Below are 19,662 nucleotides of genomic sequence, written 5' to 3'. Positions count from 1 at the left end.
CAAGGGTTACCAGACACATATAGTAAACATTTATTGTTTGGAAGGTAGCTCTATTTTATTAATGGTTCTGCATTTATCCAAGGGACTCTTTTTACTGAAAATCTCTATTGATATACGTGTTGGCCTGAGTGACCCATGTATGAAAGAAAGTATATATATATAGGGATATATATATATATATATACGCATCTCTACTAACTTTTTAAAATCTTTATATTCCTACATACTAATTACACACGAACATCATTAGAAAATCAACACCACAAAAACAGATGATCTGGTTATTATTACTTTGCTGTTTGTGGGAGCTTGCTGTGCATAAATTAGCTGCTGTGGTGTCCTTAATTACAACAATGAACAAATTTCAAAATCACTTTATTAGCCGTAATGCTTTTTAGGACATCCTTTGGCTGTGAAAGGTACTATATAAAGCCTTTATTAATATTCATACTTATGTGATATATTGTTGCTCTGTCAGGATATCCCTACCTCACAGCACCACAGGTACTGCAGCATATTGGGAAGATAATCCACTTCCAGCTTCTCAAGAACAACCAGGATAGGACAAAAAATGTTGGCCACATCCTGAGAATGAATTTAAAAAGAACATTCTACATGACAGAGGGTTAAGTAAATGTTTCCTCCATCATCCCTCTGTCCCTGTCCATCATATCACAGAGCAGTATTATTATTATACTCAAAGTAATGTAAAAGAAAAGGATTAGATTTAGTTGATTTCTAGCTAGTTTATGTATTTAAAAGAAAAGAAAAAAAGTAACAGTGTGAAGATATTGTTAAATAATGTGGGTATGTTTTGAGAAAATTCAGACATGCCCACAAATGCAAAACGTCACATATCCTTGATAGTTGCTCGGGCTGTTACAGCTCAAATGCCAGAAGTGCAAGTTGTACTTCTTTCAATCACCTGATTTCTGCTATTGCTAGACAGAACAGGTGCACAATGCATCAGGAGATATAGAAAGCGACACTGCAAGTGATTTTGTGCCTTGGCCAAATAACGTTTATAGGTAGCAATCAAATTGGAGAAGTTGGTGATTTAATAGGACTTCAACTCAATGTTCTCTGCCCTTTGAATAAATTCGCTCAGTCCTGTGCTGAAGTGTCAGCCTAGATTATGATCATAAATCCTACAATGAGAGGTGAGAGCATAACCAACTGAATCAAGATGGCATAAGCTGGAATGCATTTGAGTGAAAAGTCAGTTTTTACTATATAGATATTGACATCTGGGACTAGATTGGGTTGGGATATCTGGTCGGCATGGACGGGTTGGACCGAAGGGTCTGTTTCCATGCTGTACATCTCTATGACTCTATGACTCTATCTCCAAACTACTTTTTTCGTTCAATGCCTATACTGCATGTAATTTGCTTGCAAGGCACATAGTCACATCAAACAATTCCCATACTGTTATTATTTCTGTATATTCCCATTACATTAACTTGTTTTAGTTTCATACTGATCATAGCAATTCTCTATCCTTCCACCCACTTCCATGAGGGCCTGAAACTTGCCAAGATGCTGTTCCACAGACACCAACAGTCCTCTGCAATCTTCATTGGTTTTTGTTCAAATGGGGGTCTAGCAGTGAGTAACTTAAATTATTCAATCCTGGGGAATACTATCATCAGGGAAAATCCTGCCCTCACCAGATGTCTGACATGTGCACAATCAGTAATGGAAACGCTTGCTGATATTTCCTAGTAGGCCCACAAGCACTGCAGATGCCCAACAATCCTTTATCTAAGAGACTCTAAATCAGTCTAATCTAGGAATTGAACCTGGGATTTCCTAGTCAGGCACAGCACACTTACCCTCCAAAGCAGCAGGGCAACTACTTTTATTTTTGTCTATTGAATCAACTAAGCGTTCAAGCTGTGTGACATTCTTTGAATGAAAAGTACATTAAATTAATGTAATTTGAACACAATATAAAAACAACCATCCTTAACCGACAGAGAGAGACAACATTCAAAGACATTTAAACAGCCAAACATTTTGTCTTTATCAGTGGTGTTCATGTCTCTCCGGTGAAGGGATCAATGCTGGGAGCTGACCTGGAGATCATGGTAGGGTCAGTTTGCTACATGTTGACCACCAGCACAGCGATGGACAGGATGGGGGTAGTCAGTCCATACCACAGTGACCCGGAGGAACCTTTCAGGCTCTCTCTGTTTGATTCGCTTCTATCGGAATTTTCCATGGTACCAGATGGTCTCACTCTTGAGCTGCACAGTTCATGCAAGTTGCCTTCAAACTGTAACTTTTTCGACTCCTTCCTCAGAGACTCCCAAATGGAGGCGGTGTCTGCAGGGCAACCTTCCAGAACCGAGTCTGCACATGCGTGAAAATCATCCCAGGACCTGCACAGAAACATGGCACACAGTAAGTTGACCTACTCAGGTGTAAGAGGAATGTATACACTTAAGAAAACAAACGTTCAGTGGCAGCTATTTCAGTAGTCTTCAACTTTTGTTGGATTAAGGAACCTTACAACATTCTGAGAGACTCTGTGAAGGAACCCCAACCAAAGTAAAGAACTTTTTAAAACAATGAGAAATTAAGTTAAAATCTGAAAATTTATGACATACTATTATGGATTATTCAATGGTAATATTTTATAATTATTTCATTTTAGTTTTTTGTAGTAAGTTTAAATGGAATTCTTCTATATTTGCAAATGACCTAAAAATTGTGGAAACTCGTGGGTTTTGGGAAAAACCTGGTTGGAAAATACTAAGTTAAAAATTCCTTAAGTGATTAGGAAAGTTTATAATCAGAGTACTGTGCTCACTACAGTGGTAATGTCCCTATCTTTGGGCAAGGAAGTCCTGGTTCAAATGCCACCTGCTCCAGAGATGTGTAATAAAGTTGATTAGAAATGTCCATAATAATAACTTGTTACAAGATCACTCTTAAGTTCCATTGGGATTCATCACATGGCCAAATAACTTGCCTGATGCTCTAAGTTGTCTTGTTGACACTAATTTACACTAGCCACAGTAATGAGGACATTGCAAATTGACAGTGCACAATATGAAGTAGGAATACAGTTTATTATCATAGAGTAAGAAAGACATCATTGCTCTTTCAAAGATCTTTCTTGTATTTCATATCAATGGAAGGATTTTCATGGATGGAAATATATTTAAATACTGTAATATACTTTGAATGTTTACATGCTTTATACTCTCTGAGAAATGTCATCCTTGTGCTGGCCAAGTGCATAAGTGCAGATGTATTCTATGCAGCCCTTTCCAAATCAGTTTACTTTGTCTTGTGCAGCACAATATATCATCAGCCTAGTCTTCCGAGCATACTCGATTACATAACAACAGTTTACATTTATACAATGTCATTACAACAGTAAAATGACCTAAGGTGCTTCACAGTGATATCAGACAGAATTGGATGCCAAGAGTCATAGAGATGTACAGCATGGAAACAGACCCTACACTCCAACCCATCTATGCTGACCAGATATCCCAACTGAATCTAGTCCCACTTGCCAGCACCTGGCCCATATCCTTCCAAACCCTTTCTCTTCATGTACCCATCTAAATGCCTTTTAAATGTTGCAATTGTACCAGCCTTCACCACTTCCTCTGGCAACCCATGCCATATATGTACCACCCTCTGCATGAGAAAGTTGCCCCTTAGGTCTCTTTAATATCTTTCCCCTCTCACCATAGACCTATTCCCTCTAGTTCTGGACTCCCCCACCCCAGGGAAAAGACTTTGTCTATTTACCCTATCTATGCCCCTCATTATTTTGTAAATCTCTATAAGGTCACCCCTCAGCCTGCGATGCTCCAGGGAAAACAGCCCCAGCCTGTTCAGACTCTCCCTATAGCTCAAATCCTCCAACCCTGACAACTTCCTTGTAAATCTTTTCTGAACCCTTTCAAGTTTCACAACATCTTTCCGATAGGAAGGAGACCAGAATTGCATGCAATATTCCAACAGTGGCCTAACCAATGTCATGTACAGTCGCAACATGACCTCCCAACTCCTGTACTCAATTCTCTGACTGATAAAGGAAGGCATACCAAATGTCTTCTTCACTATCCTATCTATCTGTGACTCCACTTTCAAGGAGCTATGAACCTGCACTCCAAGGTCTCTTTGTTCAGCAACACTCCCTAGGACCTTACGATTAAGAGTATAAGTCCTGCTAAGATTTGCTTTCCCAAAATGCAGCACCTCACATTTATCTGAATTAATATCCATCTGCCACTTCTCAGTCCATTGGCCCATCTGGTCAAGATCCTGTTGTAATCTGAGGTAACCTTCTTTGCTATACCTCTAATTTTGGTGTCATCTGCAAACTTACTAACTATACCTCTTATGCTCACATCCAAATCATTTATATAAATGATAAAAAGTAGAGGACCCAGCACAAATCCTTGTGGCACTCCACTGGTCACAGGCCTCCACCACCACCCTCTGTTTTCTACCTTTGAACCAGTTCTGTATCCAAATGGCTAGTTCTCCTTGTATTCTGTAAGATCTAACCTTGCTAATCAGTCTCCCACGGGGAACCTTGTCGAACGCCTTACTGAAGTCCATATAGATCACATCTACCACTCTGCCCTCATCCATCCTCTTTGTTACTTCTTCAAAAAACTCAATCAAGTTTGTGAGACATGATTTCCCATGCACAAAGCCATGTTGACTATCTGTAATCAGTCCTTGCCTTTCCAAATACATGTACGTCCTGTCCCTCAGGAGGATGTGTTCCATGATCTGTGACTCAAGGACACAATTGCACTTTGAGTTCGCCTTCACCTGCCAGTTGTAGAGAAGGTAGTTGTATCATCCATTGTTTGCCTGCCAATTGGTTACCCATTGTCTTCAAGGGAATTTGAAGTCAGGGTTGTCTGCTGTTTTGGAGGAGCAGGTTACATAGTACCAGGTTAAAATCACATAGTACCAGGTTATAGTCCAGCAGGTTTATTTGGAGGCACTAGCTTCTGAAGCACTGCTTCCTCATCAGGCAGTGGTCACAACTGCGCAATGAAGAAACAGCGCTCCGAAAGCTAATGCCTCCAAAAGTCACAAAAGGAGACATTAAGACTGGTGACAAAAGCTTGGTCAAAGAGATACATTTTGTAAAGGTTTACTGGAAGTTAAAGAAGTTAGGGGCAGAATCACAAAGCTAGGCCTTGGCAGTTAAAAGCATGACAATCATTGGCAGAGCAAAAACAATAGGACATGTACAGAGGGGTGAGGGATTGCAGCAAACATTTAAAGAATCGTAGAGTTTCTGAATGTAGTATGCAATTATCAGTGAGTATGAATCCACAGGTAAAACAGTTATTGCATGATGCTATGGGTCACGTTTTCCACAGTAACCATTTTAGCAATGCAAAATTTTGCTCATATTAGCATTATGGCAAAGACCCTGCAGGGCAACTCCAGACAGAGAGGACTTGTCTGCGTGCACAATAGACTTTTAAAGATGACATAAGCACAAGGGACGCTGGTCTTTTTTGGCAAATATCTGCAGAGTGGCAAGTTATTCTGGAATGGTGTATGGTAAGATGTGATGCTGCACCCCCCTTTATCTTATGACCTTCAACTTTTCTGACTAGTGCATTATGTGGCTTTTTATTAATTGATATTTGGAGGTCCTTGCAAATCACATCAACCACACTACTTTCATCTCTGTTATCCCATCATAAAAATCTCAATCAAGTTGATTAAATATGATTTGCCGTCATCACATCTCTGTGGATTGAAAAAGTATTGCCATTCCATCTGCAATTTCCACCCTTAATTCCCACAGTTTCATTTCATCTTTCAATATGGTCCTTATGCTTTCTGATACCCTAGAGATTCTACCCCACCAATCTGTAAAGTGAGACACTTATCACTGTCAAGAAGCATGGTGGAATATGGTTCTGCTTTGGCTTGTGGCTTCATGCAGGTTTGGAGCCCAGTTTTTCCAATGTGGAAGTGGTGACCAACTCTATGAAGATAGTTGAGGATCAAAACATGATGCAGTGGCTAGTGGCTGAAGTCTCATCTTCCATTTCAACACAGGGCAAAACCACTCAAAGTCTGAGTGGATGCTATAGCTGATATCATGAACTCCGGGCTTGTTGCCATGCAAGCCCTGACTGCTGCCAGCATTACTGTGGACACCAACATACAATGGGGGTTCACAGGATTACAAAGGTCCAGCAATCCGTGCTTCAACAAATTGTGGATTGTTGAGGGGCTGCTGCAATGAAGAGTGTAGCTCCACAGAGCACGAGCCTGCTACCTCCCCCCAGGTGACCACATTCATGCTTACTCCACTGCCACTTAGGCAATGCCCCTGCTGTTGCCTGTTTGTGAGCTAAGACCACTATCACCTATACTGAGGTAGTGAAGTCCAAACCCAAGCCCTCAAGGCTCCTTGGGATGGGCTTGCAAGGCTACCTGCTGACTGAAAGTCAACAGCCTTCCACAGCAAGGTTTAGCTATTGGGAGTACTAAAACATGCAGAAAACACGTATTAATGGAATGAATAGTTGAGTTTTACATGTGTCATTGGAAATGCTGGGGGATAAAGCTGTTACAAAATGGATGGATTGTGGCATCTTTTATTTTCAGATTTTGGTCAAGGATATTGTGATAGTTGATTTTAAAAAAGGGATAGAAAGATGAGGAATTGTAGAGCAATAACGATATGAGATATTTTCAAGGGAAGCACTATCTGATGAGATGTTTAGAATGAGGAAGTCCTGGATGCCACCTTCTTCCATCTCCACCGACACGACGCTCCCCGCCCCCCAGCTTACCCGCACCCCCCCCCACCCCCCAGCTTCCACCACCACACCCCCCAAACTTCCCACTTCCCACTCACCATCACTTTCTTCCTGAGAACTTGGTGGAATTTGATTACACGCTGCTGTGAGTATTGGTGGGCACTGAGAAGTGGCCTGGGCAGGGGAACTACTTTTTAAGAATATTGACTTGCTGTGACTGTATGTGCATTGGCCACATATAGTCAGGTGGCAGGGGGAAGTCAGGAGACCCATGTACAATGGGTAGTCCTTGAACCAGAATGTGACATTTTACTGCCAATATAGCTCAAATTGTGGGACTGGATAAAAACATTCACCACACTTATGCTCGTGCATGGTCACACACCAACTACATGTTCAGGGGAGTGTAACCCTTGTGATTCTAGTACATCTCCTCAATGAGATGTAGTACCCACAGAGCCACACGCCTGCAGCTGATGGCTCAGCCATCACTGAAAATACAACTACTTGAGCAAAGCCTGCTTTTCCTACTTCTCTCTGGTTAGTGAGAAAACAATGAAATCCTCATTCCTCACATAAAGGACCTCAAAGATCTCCCGGATGCAGCAATTCCCAATCAACTGAGAGACATTGACAATGTCATCAACAACATATCCTTAGGAGTACAAATTGAGGGTAACAATGTCATTAATATCCACTAACAGGGCCATTCTAATCTGAATCCCTGTCTTTAGATCCGGTTAGAGAAGGTGGCTTGGTCACTGCTCCTGCCTGAGGTGGTGATAGAAAAAGTGCTGAGAACCTTTGGTAGATGCAGCTTTCTGTTAACAGTCCTCCCTCCTTCTTCTTCCAGATGCAGCGTTTCCTTTTTGCTGTCCATGCTGCATCTCCTCGTGGTACTGAAGTCCAATATGAACTACAACTGTAGCACACATGACTGAGAAAAAGCTTTCTGCTCAGTGGCCACAATAATCCACTTTACTCCTTGCAAAGGGTGAGCACCACTCCCTACTGACCAAAATGGTTGTATGAGTTGCTTCAGCAACACAACACACATATGACGTCCCGTAATTGTCAGAAATTGTCAGAAGAACATCAAAAGTGCCTTAATGGAAAGGCTTTTAAATTGCATTAATGAGGAGTGAGGGTCCCTCACATGGTTACATTTTTATCCTTTCTGGCCTCTTGTGACAATGAAATCAGTAGTTTTACGGAGCCCAATTTTAGACCTGATGAATTTACTAGACATCAGAAATGACTTGCAGAAGTTATCAATCCAAGTGCAACTTTTTGATGTTGCCGTGAGGAGTTTGCAAGCTCGAATCTCAACAAATTTTCATTTTTTTATTGAAGCACATTAAAATAGATGCAAGAACAGCAGCTGTTACCAGCTGAAGTCCAATATGAACTACAACTGTAGCACACATGACTGAGAAAAAGCTTTCTGCTCAGTGGCCACAATAATCCACTTTACTCCTTGCAAAGGGTGAGCACCACTCCCTACTGACCAAAATGGTTGTATGAGTTGCTTCAGCAACACAACACACATATGACGTCCCGTAATTGTCAGAAATTGTCAGAAGAACATCAAAAGTGCCTTAATGGAAAGGCTTTTAAATTGCACTAATGAGGAGTGAGGGTCCCTCACATGGTTTCATTTTTATCCTTTCTGGACTCTTGTGACAATGAAATCAGTAGCTTTACGGAGCCCAATTTTAGACCTGATGAATTTACTAGACATCAGAAATGACTTGCAGAAGTTATCAATCCAAGTGCAACTTTTTGATGTTGCCGTGAGGAGTTTGCAAGCTCGGATCTCAACAAATTTTCATTTTTTTATTGAAGCACATTAAAATAGATGCAAGAACAGCAGCTGTTACCAGTTCCCTGTTGACCGAACTGCCCCAGTAATTTGCTTGTGAAATATTATAAGGTTATTGAGGTGACAGAGATATATATAGAAAGAACACTGCAATTGGAGAGTGAAGGTGGAATGAGAGGAAGGGGATAAAGAAAGCTTTTCTGTTATCAGTAGCTAGAAAGCAGAGCTGTCAATTTGACTCCAACCGCAGCCACGGGAGTGAGGGAAGATGGTAACAGACCTATGACAACATCAATAATAATGAGAACTAACTTCGGATGCACATGGATGGCCTCTGCTGAGTCACAGTGGTCGATGCAGAAACAGCAGCTGTGGATGACTGTGGGATATCACTGTGGGAGCTCCCTGCTCTTTTACCCCAGAGGGTGGGACACTGAGGTAAAATGATGAAAGCAGCATTCACGTACATGAAAGAAAGACTTTCATTTCTGTAGAATCTTTCACAGCCTCATGACATTCCAAGGTATCTCACACCTATCATTACGTGGTATCAAATTTAGTCACAGTTGCAATGTCAGAGATACTGTAAAACTGTGTGTATTGTTTGGACCCACAACAGCAATGAAATAAATGACTGGGTAATCTTTTTCTGGAAAAATTCCCTTTCCTTTTTTCAAAACAATTTCATAGGATCCTTATTACAACAATAACCTGCATTGACATAACATATTTAATGCTATAAAAGATGTTTCACAGCAATGTGACCAGACAAAGTGATACCCCGTTTGGTCAAAATGGTAGGCTTTAAGCAACATCTAAAATGAAGAGAGAGAACAGAGAATTTTAGAGAGGGCATTCCAATCTGTCGGGCCCAGGCAGCTGGAAGTGTGGGTATGCTCAATGTTAAGAGATGTTCAAGCATTCAAACTTGGAGGAACAGGGAGATATAGGAAAAGGATAGGGCTGAAGAAAGTTATTAAGAAAATGAGGGGACAGACCATGTAGCAACTTGAAAATTTAAATTGTGGCCTTGTCAGATTTGACATCAAAATAGATCTGAGAGCGCAGGAGTGATGAATGATAGAACTTACCCTGACTTAAGAGGAAGCTTTCTCTTAGTACTGCACTGGTGATTTTTGTACTCAAGTCATATTTGTGGGTAAGCATAATAGCTGAGGCACAGCTGTTATCAAACTACTTTAATGAAGAAGGGCTTATGCCCGAAACGTCGATTCTCCTGTTCCTTGGATGCTGCCTGACCTGCTGCACTTTTCCAGCAACACATTTTCAGCTACTTTAATGGGTATTGTTGAATGCAGACAAAAAGGGCTGGTGCCAATGTTTGAGTGACCACCTTTACCAACTCCCTGTGCTTGTGACCATTGATGAAGAAGCAAAATACTAAATTGGATCTGAGAAGCAGGGTAACCAACGGACCAGTTGTCAGAAAACTCACAGGATTGGTTAGAAAATCAGTTTTTTACTAGGCCCATTGTAACTTTCCATTGACATCAATTGGACAGAAGGTGAAATCAGCATTAGACCTGTTCTAAGGGCCATTTCTATGATTCCTGGCAGCTGAGGAACAATGCTCAGGAATAATGAAGGAGGGTAATAGTGAGTGACACTTCAGGGGGATTGGATTCATTCACTGGCAAGGGAGGCAAGGGGAAGAGTTCAGTCACTGGTGAGGGAGCCACTGGATGAGCATTAAAGTTAGGTTAAGAATACCGCAGTTTTATTGATCTGCCTTATCTACAGCTAACAACCTGTAAACTCATTGCCTGCACATTTACATCTCAGAAAAGTAGCTCAGTCACAGCAAACGTCAGTTTAGGGTCCTAGATTTTGCCCTGTGATGTTACATGAGGAGCAATTAGCATTTGCAACTAGTCCAATAGCCAATGTCATGTCATTGTAGCTTACAATTCCCTATTAAAGCACTGCTCAAATTTTAAATAACTCTTTGCATAGGGAAGCCTGGTTACCATGTGAGTCAGGTAACTGACAGTAAAATGCCACAATTTCTATTTCAGTTAAGGATGATATCAAATCAATATAATTTGATAATCCCATAATGTATTTAAATCACACATCTGGTTAAACGTTTAATTGTGTAAAGAATTTTTTTTGAAAACCTCCTGCTTTTGTGGGTTTGTGGCTCAGCATGTTCAAACAAACAAATGATTGATCATGTGAAACTGGCTGCAGAAGACAATCCATTTAAAAAAAATTAAGACAATATCTAGCCTTAATGAGCAAATTAGCATGAGAGTGGACCCTGGAATTACATTGATAATGGCTGCTGTTACTGTCAAGTGGTTTCAGTCACAGAAATATTTACATATGCAGCCAGCCTAACCCATACTTATTTGTCTTCTGTGTCAACATTTTGATGTCTTTGTGAATCTTTTAATTCTGAAACATTTCGGTTATCGTGTCACACCACAATCCCGTTATGCCTTAATATCCTCTACTGCGACACCGCTCAATATCCTCTACTGTCATACCTCAATATTCTCTACTGTCATACCTCAATATCCTCTACTGTCATACCTCAATATTCTCTACTGTCATACCTCAATATTCTCTACTGTCATACCTCAATATCCTCTACTGTCATACCTCAATGAGACCCTAAGAAGCAGGAGCAATAGTAGGCTGTTCAACCCATCATATCTACTCCACTATTCAATGAGATTATGGCTGATTTGATAATCCTCAACTTTGCTACTTTTTCCAAATCCCTAGATTCCCTTACTGATTAAAAATTGTCTGTTTTGGCCCTGAATAAATTTCATAATTCAGCCTCAGCGGTTCTACAGTTTCGAATTCCACTGCTTCACAACCCTCTGGCAAAAAAAACAATACTCTTCATCTCTGTGTTCAATTATGAAGTCATGCCCCGGTGTTAGACTCTCCCAAAAGAGAAACAACCTCTCTGTATTTAATCTGTAAAGCCCATTAAGCTTATATTTTCAATAAAGTCTCCTCCTATTCTCCCAGGAACCGCAAATTCCTCTGTGCTGTGGCTTTCTGCAGTCTTTCCCCATTTAAATAATGCTCTTCCATTCATCCTGCTTTCTTTGATCATTGGAGCAAACAACTGACTTATCCTCCAGTCTTTCACATCAATAACCTCCAGTGTGATACATGAATATTCTTCATGTCATGCAGTATTGTCCTTCAGGGTGGCACATCTTTACCCTCCAGTGTGGCATTTAATTAACCCCTAATATAAAGTGCTTTGACAATCTGTCCCTTCCTAGGGTATTTCCATGCATGCCATTTAATGTGGAACAACAACAGTAGAAAACATAAGAGTACAAATTAATCTGAATATACATCACTAAAGTTATATATATATATGGTTTATATAAAGGGTGTTTGATAAGGTTCCCCATGATAGGCTATTGTACAAAATATGGAGGCATGGGATTGAAGGTGATTTAGCGCTTTGGATCAGAAATTGGCTAGCTGAAGGAAGACAGAGGGTGGTGGTTGGTGGAAATGTTTATCCTGGAGTTCAGTTACTCGTGGTATACTGCAAGGATCTGTTTTGGGCCACTGCTGTTTGTCATTTTTATAAATGACCTGGATGAGGGCATAGAAGGATGGGTTCGTAAATTTGCGGATGACATTAAGGTCAGTAGAGTTGTGGATAGTGCAGAAGAATGTTGTAGGTTACAGAGGGACATAGATAAGCTGCAGAATGTGTTGAGAGATGGCAAATGGAGTTTAATGTGGAAAAGTGTGAGGTGATTCACTTTGGACCGAGCAACAGGAATGCAGAATACAAGGCTAATGGTAAAATTCTTGGTAGTATAGGTGAGCAGAGCGAGCCCGGTGTCCGTGTACATAGATCCCTGAAAGTTACCACCCAGATTGATAGAGCTGTTAAGAAGTCATACGGTGTGTTAGCTTTTATTAGTAGAGGGATCAAATTTCGGAACCATGAGGTCATGCTGCAGATGTACAAAACTCTGGTGCAGCCATACTTGGAGTATTGCATGCAGTTCTGATCACCATGTTATAGGAAGGAGTGGAAGCTTTGGAAAGAGTTCAGAGGAGACTTATTAGGTTGTTGCCTGGTATGGAGGGAATGTCTTATGAGGAAAGGCTGAGGGAATTGAGGCTGTTTTTGTTGGAGAGAAGAAAATTGAGAGGTGATTTAATTGAGATAGATAAGATAATCAGAGGGTTAGATAGGGTGGACAGTGAGAGCCTTTTTCCTCAGATGGTGATGGCTAGCATGAGGAGGCATAGCTTTAAATTGAGGGATGATAGATAAAGGACAGATGTCAGAGGTAGTTTCTTTACTCAGAGAGTATTAGGGACGTGGAACGCACTGCCTGCAACAATAGTAGACTCGCCAAATTTAAGGGCATTTGTGTGTGGGCTCTGCCCACACTGTATCAAAGTGTTTACCACGCTTTTCTGCAAAAGAGACTCTGTTCATATTGACAAGGTCCATAAATGTTGTGCCAAAATGGTGGTGCACATAATGTTGAATTTTCCTAGTCCTGTGGTGACAGGCTTTGAGGTGGTGGATGGCAGTAGATCCAAGTCAGGTTGGTTCCCTGATGCAACCTCACCACTGGAGAGGTTTCTCCACCGGCCTGGGAAGTGAATTGGTGGGCCACTACATATAAGCAGGCAGGCAATTTACAAACTTCCAGCCCCAGTTAGGACCCAGGTTGTGTCCGATTCCACGAAGGCAGCCTCCCTGCACCAGGAAGGAGACCCAGCGATGCTGGAGGTTCCATTCCACCATGGAAAAGGGGTGAGAAAAGGTCGTGCCCTCAAACCAAACACTTCTGCTAGAAGGTCATACCTCTCTTAGACTCTGTGAGATTCTCATTTAGAATTAAACATCCAGTGGTGTCTCCATGTTGTTACACTCCTCATCTTTTCCCACCTGCCTCAACAGGCTGAGCCTGCCAACCCTCTGACTGGAGAACACACAATTAAAAGGACACCATGGGAAGTTTGCTCAGCCAGTCGCCCTCTCAAGTATGGTCTCAAGGGCTCCTACCTGTCCCAATGCTGGGAATCCAGAAGGGTCTGGGAACATTCTGCCTTCATTGTTTGCTTAAAAACACAGAGCAGCTTGAATTATATTTCTTAGAAATGAGAGTTTAATGGGAGATAGTGGAATAAATAGGGAACATCATTAGGAGAATCTGGAACATCAACTCAACATTGGAACTAAGTCAGTTAGAGGTGAATTCAGGGAAAATGTCTTTACATAAAGGCTTGTGGTTGGAAAACGTTGTCCCCAGAACGTCCTCAATTTGAAATGATTAAATCAGAAAAAGATACAGTACTTACTTCAAAAGTAAGGGCTAGATAGAAAGGCTAGAAATTTGGAACTTAACAATTAAGTACTTGTACGATTAACTAAATGAACTCATTCTATTTCTATGAGAGAAGCACCAAATGGAAATCAGAAGCTGTCCCATTGGAAAAGTGAGAAAACTTAGTCAAGAACTTAACATTTTTTAAGATTTATTCAGAACTTACACATCTGGAGAAATGACATAGTCTAAAGTCTATGCTTTATAAGACATCTCACAATGCTTTCAGTGATGTGTTGATGAGGCACCAACACAGACATTTGTAGTATTACCAACCAAGGAAAACTCTTGGTAGGGAATTAATGTTAATTATTTCCCTTCTTTCTCTTTCCTCAAAACCACCTGCCAGCCTGCAGTAAATGTTTTTCTTGCTGCCTGGATGTAAAACTGATATTGCTGAATGGCTGTGCATTAAAGTTTCCACTGATTTTAGTGGATGTATATCACAGAATCACAGAATTGTTGCTGAGCAAAGAAGGACATGCAGCCCGTATTGCCTGCACTAGTTCTGTTACCTAGTGCCAATCTCTGACCTTTTCCCCATATTTCTAAACACCATTACCATCCAAAAAATTATCCAGTGCCCTCTTGAACCTGCCTCCACCAAATTTCCAGACAGTGCATTCAATACCTTAACTACTTGCTGTGGGAAAAAGTTTTTTTCTCAAATCACGCTTGCTTCTTTTAAATCTACACCATCTTTTTCTTGTTTCTTTCACAAGTGGTAGCAGCTATTCCCCATCTACTCTATCCAGCCTGCTTTTGAAAATCTCTATCAACTTTCACAATAGGTGCCGTGTCAGCTCAGATAATATATTGAAGGGGTGAGGTTAAAGTTTGTCTGTCTGTGCCCCAATGTTCAGACTGATTCTATTCTAAAAAAGGGATTTACAGAATCTTACATGGATTCATGCAGTTTTTGCACAAAATAAAACAAAATTCTGCAAGTATAAATTCACCGCACAAACTTATGTGTGTGTGCATGTGGGAGTGGTGGGGGTGTGAGTGTCTGTGAGAGTGTCTGTATATGTATGTGTGTGAGTGTAAAGGGATATACATCGGTGTGTGTGTGTGTGTGTGTGTGTGTGTGTGTGTGTGTGTGTGTGTGTGTGTGTGTGTGTGTGTGTGTGTGTGTGTGTGTGTGTGTGTGTGTGTGTGTGTGTGTGTGTGTGTGTGTGTGTGTGTGTGTGTGTGTGTGTGTGTGTGTGTGTTAGCGGCAAGAGTGTGTAGTGCAGTGGGGTCACATGTAGTGTGACAGGAACCCAAGGTCCCAGTTGAGGCCATCCCCATGGGTACTGAACTTGGCTATCAACCTCTGCTGGTGGCAACTTTGTGTTGTTGCCTGCCCCGAAGTCTGCCTTGAGGATGGTCACCCGAGGATCTGAAGCCAAATGTCCCAGACCGCTGAAGTGTTCTCCAACTGTTGATTGTTGTGCAGTGTCCATTCATCCATTGTTGCAGCCTCTACTCAGTCTCGCCAATGTACCATACTTCAGGACATCCTTGCCTCTGGCGTATGAGGTAGACAACGTTGGCCAAGTCACATGAGTACCTGCCATGTACATTGTGGGCGGTGACCCCACATGTAATGGTGATATCTGTGTTGACACTCTGACACATCTTGCAGCATCTGCCGTGTCAGGGTTGTATTGTGTTGTCCTGAAAGCCAGGCAGTTTGCTGCGAACACTGATCTGTTTGAGTTTTGGTGGTTGTTTAAAGGTAAGAAGTGGAGTTGTGGGGAAGGTCTTGACGAAGTGCTCATCCTCATTGATAATGTGTTGCAGGTCACGAAGAACATGGCATAGTTTTTCAGCTCCTGGGAAATACTCGACAATGAAGGGTACCTGTCAGTTGCAACTCGTGTCTGTCTCTGAGGAGATCATTATGGTTTCTCACTGTGGCATGTCTGAGCTAGCAGTCGATAAGTTGAGCATCGTACTCCGTTGTTATGAGGGCATCCTTGAATACTTCCAAGTGTCTCCTCACGTTACTCCTCATCTGAACAGATCCTGTGTATGCATAGGGCTTATCCGTAGGGGATAGCTGTTTTAATATGCCTCGCGTGGAAGCTGGAGAAGTGTAGCATTGTGAGGTTTTCTGTGGGTTTGCAGTAGAGTGAGGTGCTGAGGTGCCCATCCTTGATGGAGATGCATATGTCTAAGAATCAGACAGATACTTAAGCGTAGTCCTTAGTGAGTTTGATGGTGGGATGAAACCCGTTGATATCACTGTATAGATGTTTCAGTGACTCCTCGCCATGGGTCCCAAGGAAGAAAATGTTGTCAATATACTTGATGTATAGTGTTGGTTGGACATCCTGCATAGAGAAGACATCTTGTTTGAACCTGTGCATGAAAATGTTGGTATATTGGGGTGCAAATTTTGTCCCCATGGCTGTTTCGTGTGTCTGGATGAAAAATTGGTGTCAGAGGTGAAGACGTTGTGGTCAAGGATAAAGCGGATGAGTTGTAGGACAGTGCTCGGAGGTTGGCAGTTGTTGGTGTCAAGTACTGAGGCTGTTGCAATGATGCCATCATTGTGGGGGATGCTGGTGTAAAGTGCTGTTACGTCCATTGTGATGATGAATGTTCCCAGTTCGACTGGTCCATGGGTGCTGAGTTTCTGTAGTGTCGTGACAGAAGCTGGGGGTCCCCTGTACAATGGGTTTCAAAATGCCTTTGACATAGCCAGAGAGGTTCTCACACAGGGTCCCAATGCCTCAAATGATTGGATGTCTTGCCGTGTTGGCTTTGTGTATTGTCGGAATTCAGTAGGAGTTACCTATACGAGAAATATGTGGGAAGAGGGCACGTAGGGAACTCTGAAGGACTGGATCCAAAGACCTGATCAATATGTTTAGTTCACGGGTATGCTCTTTGGTCAGATTGGCTGGTAATTGCCTTGTTATTCAGTTGTCGGTACACTTCGTGCAGTAAGCTGTTCTACTCTGAATGACAATGGCTCCTCCTTTATCTGCTAGTTTGATGACAATGTTGCGATTGGATTTGAGAGCATGGATAGCATTCAGTTGTGATCGGGTGATGTTTTGTTCTACCTTGTGTGTGCAGGTGATGAATCTGGCATTTATATATTTCCTGACGGTTTGAGCATACATGTCAAGCCCAGGGCAGTGGCCCTCTGGTGGGGTCCAAGTTGACTCCTTCTTTGGTTGCCCCTCTACCAATCCCTGTGATGACTGTTCCAGTTCTCGGTGGGCTCATTGGGAGAATTCTCAGAGACTCATTCATCTGATGAATTCCTCCGTGTCTGCTGCAAGACCCACAGGGTCCATTTTGATGGTGGGGCAGAAATTGAGACCCCTGCTAAGAACTTCAATCTTTTCTGGTTAAAGGGTGTGGGAGTTGATAAGTTGACAATCGACTTCCCCGTGGTGATAACGTTTTCCATGGTGGTGCCAGAGCAGGCTTGGCTACTATAGACAAGCCCACGTACACATAGGATCTGTTCAGGTGAGGAGGAACTTGGAAGTACTCAAGGATACCCTCATGACAATGGGGTACGATGCTCAACTCATCGACTGCCAGTCCCGACGTGCCACAGCAGGAAACCGTAACGAACTTCACAGGAGACAGACACGGGTAGCAGCCAACAGGGTATCCTTCATTGTCAGTATTTCCCAGGAGCTGAAAAACTATGCTACATTCATCGCAGCCTGCAACACATTATCGATGAGGATGAGCACCTCGCCAAGATCTTCCCCACACCTCCACTTTTCGCCTTTAAACAAACACCAAACCTCAAACAGATCATTGTTCGCAGCAAACTGCCCAGCTTTCAGGACAACTTTATACAACCCTGACACGGCAGGCACTGCAAAAGGGACACCACCCACCATGGACATGGCACGTACTCATGTAACTTGGCCAACATTGTCTATCTCGTACGTTGCAGGCAAAGATGCCCTGAAGCATGGTATATTTGTGAGACCAAGTAGAGGCTATGGCAATGGATGAGTGGACACTGCACAACAATCACAAGCCAGGAGTGTTCCCTCCCAGTTGGGGAACACTTCAGTGATCCAGCACATTTGGCTTCGGACCTTCGGGTGACCATCCTCCAAGGTGGACTTCGGGACAGGCAACAACACAAAGTGGCCAAGCAGAGGCTGATAGCCAATTTCAGTACCCATGGGGTTGGCCTCAACTGGGACCTTGGGTTTATGTCACACTACAGATGACCTGACTGCATTGCAACACACACACACACACACACACACACACACACACACACACACACACACACACACACACACACACACACACACACACACACACACACACACACACACACACACACACACACACACACACACACACACACACACACACACACACTCAATGCAGACCCTCTCTCATACATAAGCTTTCTCTCATACATTCACACATACACTCCCACACGCATCATCTTACAGACGTATACCCCTTTACACTCACACACATACACATATAGACACTCACTCTCTCACAGACACTCACACACCACCCTCCCCACACACACCCACATATATGTTTGTGGGTTGAATTTGTACTTGCAGAATTACATTTTATTTTGCTCAAAAACTGCATGAATACATGTAAGACTCTGTAAATCCCTTTTTTAGAAATAGAATCAGTCTGAACATTGGGGCACAGACAGACAAACTTTAACTCCACCCCTTCAATGTATTATCTGAGCTGACACAGCACCTATTGTGAAAGTTCGCTTGAGAACTTTTAAAAAAGTTCTGGAATTTACATCTGAAAGAACTGAAACCAACATGGTCATTCTAAAAGATGACTTGGAGGTGCCGGTGTTGAACTGGGGTGGACAAAATTTAAAACCACACAACACCAGGTTATAGTCCAACAGGTTTATTTGGAAGCACTAGCTTTCAAAGCGCTGCTCCATCATCTCATGTAAAAGATGAGAGACTTAACAAACAATGCAGGTCTTTTTCAATATGTCATTTCAGTTGTAAACTTTTGCTATAAATTCTGTGCCTTATGGTCTTATTCTCCACAACCACCCGATGAAGAAGCAGCGCCCTGAAAGCTAGTGTTTCCAAATAAACCTGTTGGACTATAACCTGGTGTTGTGTGATTTTTAACAGTGGAAAAGTGGAATTTCTATGCCTGACCATAAGAACACCAGGAGAACCATCTCCTTGTAGCAAATATCTATAAGCTCACCGGCAAACCGTGTCCAGTTCCTTCACTTCTTCGGCCTCCCCTTCGATATTTTTGGCCAGGCTATCTCCCAACTTCAACAAACATTCAGCAAATCCTTTGTATATGTGATTACATTTCATGCCAGTCGCACCAGCTTCACTGAAGAGGAGAGCTGGAAGTTAAAGTGAAGATCATTACACATATCACAGAGTTAGAATGAGCCTTCAATAATAAACAGTACTTTGAGTACAAACATGACCTGTTTGCATCTGCCACTCTTACTTCTAAGTGATCTTAAACTGTTTTCTTCAAAACAAAACATTTGGTCTAATTTTCTCCCTTATTTACCTCACACTAGTTTAGCTCCTATCCAGTTGAGAAACCCTCCTCAGCAAAGTGACAAGGCTTGAGAAGTTGTAAAATGATCTAGCCTGTGAATGTTTCTTTAAATCACTGCTATTCTCTGCTGGAACAAATGTCTTCCTTTAGAAGTGTTATTTCAAGATTACTTTTGTTCCAACTGAAAGTTGCATTGGCC

At 42.1% G+C, this 19,662-nt stretch overlaps 1 protein-coding gene across 1 annotated transcript in view; it reads right to left on the bottom strand.

Annotated features, from left to right (window-relative positions):
• Window positions 1-252: 252 nt before the first annotated feature.
• Window positions 253-19,662, bottom strand: part of nrn1la (neuritin 1-like a) — a 36,590-nt gene continuing 17,180 nt past the window's right edge. The window contains exons 2-3 of the mRNA XM_043707472.2: window positions 19,146-19,296; window positions 253-2,384 (exon numbers count right to left, since the gene is read on the bottom strand). Coding sequence (XP_043563407.2) covers window positions 2,105-2,384; window positions 19,146-19,264 — 399 coding nt within the window. The 5' untranslated portion in view covers window positions 19,265-19,296 and the 3' untranslated portion in view covers window positions 253-2,104. The remainder of the gene's footprint in view (window positions 2,385-19,145; window positions 19,297-19,662) is intronic.

Source organism: Chiloscyllium plagiosum, unplaced genomic scaffold (assembly GCF_037043375.1).
Source record: "Chiloscyllium plagiosum isolate Xiang-an unplaced genomic scaffold, Cpla_swu_hap1 HiC_scaffold_17, whole genome shotgun sequence".
NCBI classification, from domain to species: domain Eukaryota; kingdom Metazoa; phylum Chordata; class Chondrichthyes; order Orectolobiformes; family Hemiscylliidae; genus Chiloscyllium; species Chiloscyllium plagiosum.
Note: the sequence above shows the minus strand (reverse complement) of the source record. Positions and strands in the feature narration are given on the sequence as shown.